Source organism: Bos javanicus, chromosome 3 (assembly GCF_032452875.1).
Source record: "Bos javanicus breed banteng chromosome 3, ARS-OSU_banteng_1.0, whole genome shotgun sequence".
Lineage (NCBI taxonomy): Eukaryota > Metazoa > Chordata > Mammalia > Artiodactyla > Bovidae > Bos > Bos javanicus.
The window spans coordinates 112514987-112528397 of record NC_083870.1 but is presented as its reverse complement, the minus strand read 5'-3'; the positions used below and the strand labels follow the sequence as shown (position 1 = coordinate 112528397).

The window sequence follows — 13411 nt, the reverse complement described above, 5'->3', positions numbered from 1 at the left end:
ATTGTGGTGAGCATCAAAAGATCCGAAAACAAAGCACTTTTCTCAGTGGCAGTCCCACAGAACGTGCTCAGTAAATGGAGGCGACTTGTATGATCCTCATTCAGGGTCAAGTCCCTCAACGCCAGCCAGTCTTCCCAATCTCTAGCAGACAGCCTTCTCCTCTGGTGTGGAGGAGCCCCACTGCCATGGAGCCCAGAGGCTCTCACCTGTGCACTCCGGATCACTGCCCGTCCAGGTGCCATTGACCGAGCAGTGCCGGCTAAGTAGGCCTGTGGCATAGTAGCCTTCCCGACACTCATAGACGATGGAGCTGGAGAAAACCAGGCCGTCACTGAACAGGACTCTGGCATTGCTTGGAGTCCCAGGATTCCCGCAAGAGATCACTAGGAAGCCGAAAGAACACATTACTCATCAGAACAACGGCAGGCATCCCCCGGGGTTAGTCTAAGTCCTGCCCAGAGTGGAGGCCACAGGTTACATCAGGAGCCTGTGATTGAAAGCATCCCTCTTGGGATGCTCCCGTGTCTGATCATCTTACCCTCAGAAAGGGGGGAGAGACCTGGAGGGATTTTTTTAAGATTTCTAAAAATTAAAGACCATGTCTGTTTTGTTATCACACCTAAAATTTTAAACGATTCCTTCATATCACCAAATAGCCAAGCAGTGCTTAGTTTTCCTCAAGACTCTGTTTGTATCTCTTTTTTAAGAGTTGATTTGTTTGAATCACGAAGGTCCATGCGTGACATTTGATTGGCATGTCTCTAAGACTCTGAATCCAGAGGTTACTGGATTACCCTCTCCTATAATTTATCTGTCACAGAAATCAGGGCATTTAACTGGTAGAACTTCCCACTTCCTGGAGTTTACTAACGTGGAGAACGAGGCACTGTTCAGTATGCTCCTCTGTCATTACCACAGTCAAGTTCTACTTCTTGACAAAGGTACTTCGCACATGGTTTTGTGTTTTTCTTATCACATCACATTAGAGGCACAGAATGTCTGGTTGCCTCCTTGTTAGTGATGCTGAGGATGCTCAGTGGGTCACGTCTGCCTGCCTTATCTGGCATTATTAAGCTCCTATTAGTTGCCATTTAATGGTTTCAATAGAAAGTAAATATAGTTGACCAGATTCATTAGGGGATAGAAATGGAAACTGGAGCCTATTATACAGAGTGAAGTAAGCCAGAAAGAAAAACACCAATACAGTATACTAACGCATATATATGGAATTTAGAAAGATGGTAACGACAACCCTGTATGCGACACAGCAAAAGAGACACAGATATACAGAACAGTCTTTTGGACTCTGTGGCGAGGGGGGCGGGGATGATTTGGGAGAATGGCATTGAAACATGTATAATATCATATAAGAAACAAATCGCCAGTCCAGGTTCCATGCAGGATACAGGATGCTTGGGGCTGGTGCACTGGGATGACCCAGAGGGATGGTACGGGGAGGGAGGTGGGAGGGGGGTTCAGGATGGGAAACACATGTACACCCGTGGCGGATGCATGTTGATGTATGGCAAAACCAATACAATATTGTAAAGTAATTAGCCTCCAATTAAAATAAATAAATTTAAATTAAAAAAAAGAAATGGTATAATTTTAATTCTATAATTCTTTTTAAATTAAAAAATTTTAAATTATTTTTTTAACTTTTTATTTTATATTGGAGTATAGTTGATTGTCAATGTTGTGAGAGTTTCAGGTGTAAAGCACAGTTATTCAGTTATTTATACACATGTATCTATTCTTTTTCAAGTTTTTTCCCACTTAGGTTGCCACATAATATTGAGCAGAGTTTCCTGTGCTATACAGTAGATCCCTGTTGATCAATTCCACAATTCTTTCTGCTTTAGCTCGGGTTCTTTAATAAAGAACTTGCCCATCATCAAATATTTGCTTACCCTGAAATAGAGTTCACACAGGAAGGTTGGACTAATGCTTGATTAAAAAAAAAAATCATATATGAGGCTAATTAGATGGTTCCCTAGCAAGCTCCAAAGGACAATCATTTAAATTCACAGATTTAAGTTTATTTGTTATGTTGCCTTCTGTTGTCACTTTTATTTTTATTGACATTCAAATTATTCCATCTCTGACTAATGGAAACCCTGTCAAGTTGGCTCCTGAGTTCCTCTGACATGACCCAGTTGTGTTTGGCAGATTCCTTGCTGGAGTGACAGAGTTTCCATGTTAATTTTGTGTGTTTCCTGCCCCAGTCCTGGAATCAGCCATTTCCCTAAACAGCTCTGGTTCCTTTTAATGGACAATGGGTTTAAAACCTACAGTCTGGGCATTAAGGGTACTCATTGCTATGGAGCTGGTCATTGATTCTAGACTTTTAGATTGGGAAAATAACTTTTCAAACTGAAAATACATCATGAGTTTATACTGATATTACAAAGCCAAGTTTAGAATTAAGAATTTTTCCTTAACTTTTTCATCTTTTATTTTAAAATCTTGGTTCTTAATGACAATAAATAATTTTAACTTGCTTTATCCATATAGAGTATGGTATTATACATGTAATAGTTTCAGAATTTTCACTCCAATTTGACCACCAGTAATATGATTGCTAAAACCATACAGTTTTAGAACCAGTTTAAGATTTCATTGCAGTTCTTTGTCCTTAGGATATATATACCATATTCAAATTTCATTTTTTCAAGTCAACTGAAATAATTCTCTGGGTTATTAAATCACCAGCTTGACACATAGTTAAGTTCATTTGTTTCCATTTTGATTTTTGATAGAGATTACTTGTTTCTAATTTTTCATTTAATTTTATTTTGTAAGTATTTATGACATTTACATGGTCCCAAAGTCCCAAAATTATCCCCAAATGACAAGAATCATTTTGTAGATCAGATAGGCCCTAATACCCATCCACTCAACAAGTATTTGTGCTCCCTAGGTACCAGAAATGCAGTGATGACCGAGCCATGACCCCTGCCTTTGAGGAGCCCAGTCTATCTTAAGAACCTACCTATAAACAGATGAATTAAAATATGATGTGACAAGTGCTACACTTGAAGGAAAAAAGCACTAAGAAGTGAGTGGCTTACTGCGGCTGGAGATAAGAATTTGAGTAGAACCTTGAAAGGTAACTGGGAGCTTATCAAGGGAAGTCAGTAAGAGTTGTGTACATGTTACACACACACACACACACAACAGTCATTCAACAAATACTTGCTTCCAGGCTGAAACTCTTAGCCACTTACTTTCTGTTCCCTGAACTCTCCTGACACAGTGACTGACTCCATCCTGGGGTCTGGGTGGCAAGAAAGGGAACCTGGTCACAGTGGATATGTGAGAATATGGTAAATTCTTTCCTTGCCAATACACTCATGACCACAAGCTTACTAAGCCTCTTACCATGCCTATAAAATCCTATAAAAACTAACTTTGCACCCCCAGAAAGGCAGGACTTTGGACAGACAAGTGGGAGAGGGCACTGACCCCACCTGTGTCATTTCCTGGGCAGGTGTCCCCGAACATGGGCCAGAGCATCTCCCCTGCAGGACCATGCTGTGATCTCAAGTCCATGCAGCCCATCCTCTAACCACTGCCGTTTATTTCTTTAGCTCACTCCCTCTGGAATTTGTTTCCTGGTGATTGGGACCTATAATCCAATGATCTTGTCACCTTTTCATAGCCTCTTACTCCACCATGAACCTATTCCCTCCTTCCCCAGCCTAGTGGCAATCACTGCTTTGTATCTACCCTTATCTCCCTTGCCACTTTCTTTATGCCTTAGTCACCTATGCTTAATTACTGGTTACCTAGTAAAACCCTAATCACACGTAATGCTTCACCTACCCTGTGTCTGAGACTATGTAGCAAAATGTGCTTGAACAAAAACCCAGACTAAGGCTGACTGTCACTTTAAGTTAATGGCTCTTACCTTAATGAGCCCTTGGTGCTGCCGCCTGGTAATTATATATTTCTCTGTTTCTCTATTCCATTCCCACTTCCCCCTTGCTAGATGATGACTGTATAGTGTGTCTTTCCTCTTCCCCCACTGAGGCCATCCCAGGAACCATCATTAAGGGCTTATATTACTTTTAAAGTGATTTGTAAAATTGGATTTTGTATTTTTTTTTGGCACTTTGGATGTTTGTTTAATCTTAAACTGTAAGCTCCAGAGGGGAAGGTGTGTCTGGCTCGGCTACCATTGTGTCTCTAGTATCATTTGGCACATGGTTGTTGAATGAAGCTATATGGAAACAAGTGAACAAATCTGCAAAACTTGGTTTATCTTGGTATCTTCCCTTCTGAGGTTAGGGTGGGGAATATGTTTGCCCTTGGATTACTAATGAGATGAACGTGAACTCTCTGTTGATGTCCACTCTCCACCTGGCTAAGGGTTTAAATGGAGCCTTTGATTTTATCTGTGTGGGTGAGGGCAGGCAGTAGGGAGTAGGAAAACAGGGGAAGACCTTGGGGCAGGCAAAGGGGAGAAGCAGAATGGTCACATACATTACCTCCACACTCAGGCTGCACGCCGCTCCACGAGCCGTTGGCTTGACAAGTTCGCTCTGATGACCCTCGGAGCACGTGGCCAGCTTCACAGCTGAAGCGCATTAGGCTGCCCGGGGCAAAGCTGTCCCCCAGACGGATGCCGTGGGCTGGGATGCCAGGGTCACCACAGACTCCTATGCTGGCTCCTATGGACCAGAACCAAAAAACCCCATTGCTTTTAGCAGGGAAGGAAAGAGAGTGGCAGAGTGGGAGAAAGATGTTGGAGCTCTGTTATGGGGAAGCAGTGCGCCCTAAGAAAGAGGGCAGTGAAACCGTGTGTGTGCCTGAGTCACCGGAGCAGGCTCCTGTCTGAGTACTCAGTGGCCAAATGACACATAGATCTGAGGTCACGCTTGAGGCCCTGGGGCCCGAACCACACGGGGGGAAAGAAGGCAGAGGGAAGCCTTTGTGGCAGAAGTCCTGCCTCCATTCTTGGCTGGCGCCAGTGTGGTCCAAGCTGACCTTCTCCCCTTCACCTCTTCTCCACCATCTGCTGATCCGGTACCCTCTCCATTCCCTGTCCCACTGTCTTAGCTCAGATGCTCAACATCTCTTGCCTGAACTTTACTGCAGGAACCTTGTAACTAATATCCCCTTCTCTTAAACTCTCCCTCTAATCCATCCTCACTTTCTCTTTAAATCTTAACAATGAACAACCACAACTATTTGATTTTTGTTCTCTCCTGTGGAAACACCTCCTCTGGCTTCCCACTGCCGAGAGAATAAAGTTCAAACTTCGAGCAGAGTTGTTGCTCAATAGTCAAGCTTGAATTTCGATCCTGGGCCTTTACCTGAGGCTTTCTTATTCACAGATTATGCTCTGGATTAAACATTTTCGATCTGTCATTTCATTCTTTCTTTGCCCTCTGCCTCCTGCCACATTTCTGCAGGTGAGCTCTGGATTAAACATTTTCGATCTCTCATTTCATTCTTTCTTTGCCCTCTGCCTCCTGCCACATTTCTGCATTTACCTGATTTGTGATCTTGTGCAAACCCACCCAAGAGAGTTTTAAAGACCCAAGAGATGAAGGAAGGTAGAGAACAGGAGATAAAGCTATCTACTATCTGTGGGAGCCAGCGCATCTCAGGATGCGGAGATTCATGGGAGACACCACTAGATCAGACTTGGTCATGGTGAGCTTGAGGAAGGAGAAAGAAAATTGAGAGCTAAATGGCAACTGCATGAGAAGATAGTTTCCAAGTGATGTGGAGTGTATCTCCTCATGAATCCACATATGTAGGCATCAAAGAAACATCTGAATGACCAGTTTGGGGCTTCCCTGGTGGCTCAGCGGTAAAGAATCCGCTTGTCAATGCAGGAGACGTGGGTTCAACTTCTTGGTCAGGAAGATCCCCTAGAGAAAAGAATGGCAATCCATTCCAGTATTCTTGCCTGGGAAATCCGGAGGAGCCTGGTGGGTTACAGTCCACAGGGTTGCAATGAGTTAGACATGACTTAGTGACTAAAGAACAACTGCAAAGACCACATTTGGTTAGTTGGTATAAATAAATGCTTAAGCCATGTACCTCGTCATCTACTGTTGATGTATGTGCCTCTCAGTTTTGGGATTATTTCCTTTCCTAGTCTAGTTTCAGAATATAAGTATTCTCATAACCCCATGTTCCCCATTCTACTGCCTACCAAGGAAGGGGGATTCACTCAGCCTTTCAAAAATATGAGAAAAGAGAGCCCCTCATATTTGGCCAGGTTTTCTTATCTTTTGACATTTTCCAGATGTAGTTCATGCAACAGGCTGTACCGGGTCCGCTTGAAGGCAATCCTGACAGTGAATCGCTCTGACTCCCCCACTGGCTAGCTGGCCTCAGCTGGAGCCAGCACTATGTACAACAGGCCCAGGGTGGATTCTCCAGTCCTGGGCATCATCTGACAGAACAGCCTCCTCTGAAGTGTTCAGCCTCTGTTTCAACAATATAAGGAAGTCTGGCATAGAATACTGCACTATGGGGGCAGGAGGCAACTGTTGACTCTTTACTGAAGAGGTACATCAGCAAGATGATGACGCTGCAGAGACGGGCAGTTAACTTCCTGCAGTGTGTCTCAGATGCCAGGAATCTCGGCAAGTCCTTGATGGCCCAGAGACTTACGACTTCTGTTTTGCATCATCTGGGTGCACTGACTGAACTGAATGAGGCTCAAAATTTTGACCTTGGAACTTCTGAATGTGTGTGTGTGTGTGTTTAGGACTGGCAGGAGATGCTGCTGCAAAAGGTATCTGTAAGTTTCAGGACTGGAAGAACTACAGTCTGCTCACTAGGGCACATCTAGCGTTACTTCCTTATCACCTATTCTTGTCATCTCTCACTTTCTTATCTAAGGTATTTAAGATTCATTCATTCCTCAGCCTCAGTACTTATAGAATAACTTCTAATCCTGTCCTCAGAGGTCTCCAGGAAAGGTCTGTCTGTGATTCTGGTCTCCTAAGAGTCTGTCATCCTTGAGGAAGACATGGGAAATGGAGATTGCAAACTGTTCTTCAGAATGTTCAGGATCAGACATCAAACAGCTTCATGAAACACATTCCCCAATGAGTGGGGTTCATGTTTTCTGAAGGTTCCTTTCTTGCTTCTTACTTTTTCATGTCCCCAAGTGTCAGCCTGTTTCCAGTGTCCCCTTGACCTGTGATGTGACCAAGGAAAAGTCTCTTCTTCCACATGCAGGATGAGGACTTAGGAAGTCAAAAAATTATGAAATCTCAGGGTTGACAAGGCTTTTCAGAGGTTTTAAAGCTCAGTGATGTAGCTTTGACAAGAATTATTTTTGTTATATTTCTATAAGGTCATTTCCCAGCCTTTGCAAACACAACTTCAGAGAAGGATAATTACAAATTAGGAGAAAGGACTTTGGATTCTGTGCTTTGGGTCAGGAGACTTAACTGTGGTTAGTTACATATGCTAGTAAGTAGGAGATGCTGAAGGCTTTCTGGTTTCTTCTTCCCCTGCCTCGTACTTCCTTTTCCCATGGAGAGCAAAGATCCCTAAATAGATAATATAGACCCTAAGAACACCATTAGCCTTGTGTCCTGTAAAACTGTCTAGAGGGAGGAGCTTTATGCAAAACACCAAAGGGACTGGGGCAAATGCATGTTTGGTTGGGTATTTGGATGCAAAATGTATGCCTTTCCTTTTTGGAGCATTTCTTCCTCCTGGAGTTTTCTCTGTGGATAACTCAGGAGGCCTCAATATACATGATCCTTGACTTCCCCATGCCAGCCTCCCAAGACACTTCCAACAGAGGTCCAAACACACAGAAGTCTGGGGCCTGGCTAACTGGCTAAGGGAGTCCCAGTGGGTCCTACATAGTCTTGCCAGTTCATGAACTGGGCAATTAATGAGATTAATAAGGGTGAGAGGCCAAAGTCTTGGGTCGTAACAGAGGGATGTGTCTGGGATTGTCCTGGGCAGCCCACAATCCTTTGAAACAAATTCCCAGTGCTTCAGGAATTTCTCCTTTCTTAGGAGACCTAACTAATATCTGGGGGGTATTCTGGTCCCATCATTTCATGGCAAATAGATGGTGAAACAATGGAAACAGTGACAGACTTTCTTTCTTGGGCTCCAAAATCACGGCCAATGGTGACTGCAGCCATGAAACTAAAAGATCCTTGCTCCTTGGAAGAAAAGCATATTAAAAAGTAGAGACATTACTTTGCCAACAAAGGTCCATATAGTCAAAACTATGGTTTTTCCAGTAGTCATGTATGGATGTGAGAGTTGGACCATAAAGAAGGCTGAAAGCAGAAGAATTGATGCTTTTGAACTGTGGTGTGGGAGAAGACTCTTGAGAGTCCCTTGGACTGCAAGGAGATCCAACCAGTCAACCCTAAAGGAAATCAACCCTGAGTATTCTTTGGAAGGACTGATGCTGAAGCTTCAATACTTTGGCCACCTGATGTGAAGAGCTGACTCATTGGAAAAGACCCTGATGCTGGGAAAGATTGAAGGCAGGAGGAAAAGGGGATGACAGAGGATGAGATGGTTGGATGGTATCATCAACTCAATGGACATGAGTTTGAGCAAGCTCTGGGAGATGGTGAAGGACAGGGAAGCCTGGCATGCTGCAGTTCATGGGGTTGCAAAGAATCGGACACGACTGAGCGACTGAACAACAAAATATGCTGGCAGTGCCCTAAATTTTGGAAGATAGGCTCATCTGGGAATCTCAAACTGCAGGAGCAGACGCATGTCTTATGGGTGAGGTCCCACTTCAAGGAGAAGCCGTCTATATTAGAAGGAGGTCACCAGTCAATCCTAAAAGAAATGAACCCTGAAATTCACTGGAAGCTCTGATGCTGAAGCTGAAGTTCCTATACTTTGGCCACCTAATGCAAAGAGCTGACTCATTGGAAAAGACTCTGATGCTGGGAAAGATTGAGGGCAGGAGGAGAATGGGATGACAGAGGATGAGATGGTTGGATGGCATCATTGACTCAATGGACATGAGTTTAAGCAGGAGATAGTGAAGGACAGGGAAGCCTGGAATGCTGCAGTCCATTGGGTCACAAACAATCTGACATGACTTAGCAACTGAACAACAGGATCCTTATGTCTCGAGGGCATCTCGAGATGGGAAGGGGTAGGGGTTAATTTCAATGCCAAGGTGGGCTTCTTGAGAAGCGTCAAGCCACATGAACAGTTGCCCTCTTGGGGGCGACATCCTATGTGAGATCCCTTCTTGAGGCCAGGCAAGCTCACCCCAAAGAAGAGAAAGCTGTGGAGTGCTGGTTTTTTGCCTTGGTGGTTTCCGTCATTAGTAGGAAAATTCAATTTCAAATATTTTTGTTCTTTTATGACATTACAGATGAGTATCTGGAAATATGGACTTGGGAGCTCTGTCAATTCCCTACATTTGCTGTGTTGATGACCTCTCTCCATGTCCCCACAGAGATTAACAAGAAAATAAATTCATTCATAGGAAAAGTCTGGGGACTGGTGTGTTAAAGCTGAAGAGGAGAACTGTATTCAGTGGGCCAGGAGGGACACAGAACAAACAGAAGAAGTGATGATACAGAAAGGGAAGTAGGCTGGGGTCCAGGAGTCCCACACAGGGAAGGAGAGAACACCAGAGTGGGTTTGGACCTGAGCCAACAACAGGAAGGCTTGGACTGTTCCTGGGACCTCATGGTAATGAGTCTGGAGAGAAATCTGGCCATGGTGACCATGGTGACCACCCATGACCACCCATGGTGGCCATGGGTGACCTCAGAAACCACATCTTCATTGATTCTGCAATCTCTTGGCTATCTCGGCTTGGCCAGAGTCTAAGGGCATGAAGCTGGGCTTGAACCACCAAGGGCTGAAGTCCTGTTGGGACCTCTGAGAGCCCTGCTCTCTGCCTGGGAGGGATGGGTTCAGTTTATTTCAGTTCAGCTGTGCAGTTCAGCTGTGCTCTCTGCCTGGGAGGGATGGGATGAAGGTCCAAAAGCTCTGCTTCCCTCCCCTCCGTCTGTTTCACTCTCACCTCGGAGCTGCCCCGCCTCCCACCAGCCACGTGTTCCATTGGAACCCCTCCCCCACACCAGCCCCTTACCTGAGCAGTGGGGGAGGGAGCCAGTCCAGTGTCCGTCCAGCCCACACATGCGGGTGGCGTTTCCCACAAGGGTCCGCTTGCCGGTGCAGCTGTAACGCACGACTGCCCCCACTGTATAGCTGTCCCCGGACATCTGGGAATGGGGCGGGGAGCCTGGATGGCCACAGGACACCACTGTGGGGAAGAGTAGACATCTCAGCAACTCTGCACCGGGATGGATCATCCTCACAGGACACACGCTAGGCTTTTCAAGACGATAAGAAGCTGAGGTGTCTACCAAAGCAAACCTCCTGCTGGCTCACCCACCCAGTATCAGCAAACACTGACTTCCCACCTCACTGTCCAGTTTCCATATCTGTGAACTGAAGAGCAATGTCTGTTGTTTTAAGAGCTGAATGAGATAATGTGAACGAAACCAATCAGCACATGGTAGGGACACAGTAATACCCATTTCTTCTCTTCCTCGCCTCTTGTGCATACTAAGATGTCTCTGGCAGAAAGGTGGGACATATAGTATACACAGTCAGACTGAGAAAGACAAATGGCTTATCATACTGCCTTTAAGTGGAATCTAAAGAATGATACCAATGAACCTATTTACAAAACAGGAATTTCATCACAGATATAGAAAACAAATGTATGGTTACCAAGGGGGAAATTGGGGGAGGGCATAAGTTGGGAGATTGGCATGTACACATTCAGTTCAGTTCAGTTCAGTCACTCAGTTGTGTCTGACTCTTTGCGACCCCATGAATTGCAGCACAGCAGGCCTCCCTGTCCATCACCAACTCCCGGAGTTCACTCAGACTCACGTCCATCGAGTCAGTGATGCCATCCAGCCATCTCATCCTCTGGCGTCCCCTTCTCCTCCTGCCCCCAATCCCTCCCAGCATCAGGATCTTTTCCAATGAGTCAACTCTTCGCATGAGGTGGCCAAAGTACTGGAGTTTCAGCTTGAGCATCATTCCTTCCAAAGAAATCCCAGGGCTGATCTCCATTACTATATATAAAATAGATCACTAGTAAGAGCCTGCTGAATAGCACAGGGAACTCTGTTTGGTGCTCTGTAATGACCTATATGGTAATGGAGTCTAGAAGAGAATGGATACATGCATATATACATGGCTGATTCACTCTGCTGTACACTTAAAGTAACACAACATTGTAAATCAACTACACTCCAATAAAAAAATAATTAAAAACAAAGCGAATGGGTGAGCTCTCATCCTGGGACTGTTGGGACTGGCCACAGGGTCCAGAATAAGGGCAGTTGCAGTCCTTTCTAACTGCATCTTACAACTGCCCACGACAGCTGTCTCTAACTTGTCCTCTTTAGTTGTGAGTTCTCTTTTCTGAGACAGCAAACTATAAGTGGACACTAGTTATGAGGCTAGAGTGTTGAGGTGGATGGGCCAGGGCAGGACAATGCTGTCAATATTGCTGGGGTTGCCTTCCTGTTGTTTTCCCACGGGTTGATCCCAGACGCTTTCATTTACTCAACACATATGTATTGTGTGCCTGTTATTTGCGAGGCGCCTCTTTATGTGTCTGCGAGAACAAAGTCCAAGCGCTCATGGAGTTGATGTCTAGTGGGGAAGTGAAAGAAAGTGTTAGTTTTTCAGTCGTGTCTGACTGTATGCGACCCCACAGACTGCAGCCCGCCAGGCTCCTCTGTCCATGGAATTCTCCAGGCAGAAATATTGGAGTGGGTAGCCATTCGGTTTTCCAGGGGATCTTTCTGATCTAGGGATTGAACCTGGGTCTCCTGCATTGCAGGCAGAGTCTTTCCTGTCTGAGCTACCAGGGAAGCCCTGTGGGGAAGAAAGACCATGAATAAGAAAATACTTGGGGTTGCTATGAAGGAAAATAAAGCTGCATGAGCAAAAGGATGCTCAGTGGGATGAGGGAACTGTTTATGAGTAGGGTGGTCAGGGAAGATCTCCCTGAGGAGGTGATATCTGAGCAGTGCACTGTCTGAGTGAAAAGACCAGCCATGTGAGATCTGGGGAAGAGTGTTCTGCGGGAAGGGACATCTAGTAGAAAAGCCCAGAGGATGAGCCTGGGGTGTCTGAAGAACAGCAGGAAAGCCAGGGTTGCTGGAACAGAACGAACAAGGAAAGAACAGAAGTGATATGGGTGGAGAGGCTGCTTGGAGCCACATCATGGCATAGATTTTGGGCTTTATTACAAGCACGATGGGACCCCTCCTGGAGTGATACGATCTGACTTACGTTTTAACAAGATCATCCTGGCAACTGTGTGGAGAATATTCTAGGGCAGGGCGAGAAAGAGGGGGCTGTTGCAGTAGTTCAAGAAGAGATGGTAGTGGTTTGGACGGACTAAACCTTGGGGTCTGGTATGTAAAGGGGAAGGATATGTACTGTGGTGGCCAAAGGGCTGACCGCCTGTGAACACGGCCCCCCTCAATTCTCTGCATCTTAGCCCAGGCCTGCCACTCCTCCCACTCCCAGAGGCAGGGTCTCTTATTTCCCCCTTCCTTGAATCTGGGCTGGCCTGTGACTTGCTCTCATCAACAGAATGTAGTGGCATGAGGTTTTAGGAATTCTGAACTCTGGCTTAAGAGATATTTTAACTTCTTTTTCTCTAGGAATTCAGCCTCCAAGTAACGAAGATCAAGTCAGCCTGCTGGAGAGATGCCCCTTGGAGAAGAGTCAGCAGCAAGTCCTCCAACAAGCTGTTGTCATTCAGTTGCTCAGTCGTGTCCGACTCTCTGCAACCCCATGGACTACAGCACGCCAGGCTTCCTTGTCCTTCATTGTCTCCTGGAGTTTGCACAAACAAACTAATGTCCATTGAGTCGGTGATGCCATCCAACCATCTCATCCTCTGTCATTCCCTTCTCCTCCTGCCCTCAGTCTTTCCCAGCATCAGGGGCTTTTCCAATGAGTCAGGTTGGTGGGGTCACTGTGGACCCTCCAGTCCTAACTAAACCACAGTGGGCACAGTGAGCCAGCTCTGCAGTGATGGTTCACTGTATGTGTCAACTTGAGTAGGCCACAGGATGCCCAGATACTTGGTCCAACATTATTCTGGGAGTATCTGTGAGGTTTCTGAATGAGATTAACATTGAATTGGTAGACTGAATAAGGCAAATTGCCCTCCTCAATGTGGGTGGGCCTCATTCAGTCTCTTGAATGCCTGAATAGAACAAAAGGGTGGAGAAAGAGAAATCTCTCTGCCTCTGTCTTCAGTCTGGAATGTCAATATTCTCCTGCCTTTGGACTCAGACTTGGATGGGAATTTACATCATTGGCTCCACCTAACTTCTCAGGCCTTCAAACCAGACTGGAACTATGCCATCTGCTCTCTTGCATC

The 13411-nt window shown here is 45.4% G+C and overlaps 1 protein-coding gene across 4 annotated transcripts in view; it reads right to left on the bottom strand.

The window, feature by feature from the left end:
• CSMD2 (CUB and Sushi multiple domains 2) overlaps window positions 1-13411 on the bottom strand; it is a 694802-nt gene that overhangs the window by 24194 nt on the left and 657197 nt on the right. For all 4 annotated transcript variants that reach the window (XM_061412621.1, XM_061412618.1, XM_061412619.1 and 1 more), the window contains 3 exons: window positions 10076-10249; window positions 4491-4673; window positions 207-383 (listed from right to left, as the gene is read on the bottom strand). In XM_061412621.1, coding sequence (XP_061268605.1) covers window positions 207-383; window positions 4491-4673; window positions 10076-10249 — 534 coding nt within the window. The remainder of the gene's footprint in view (window positions 1-206; window positions 384-4490; window positions 4674-10075; window positions 10250-13411) is intronic.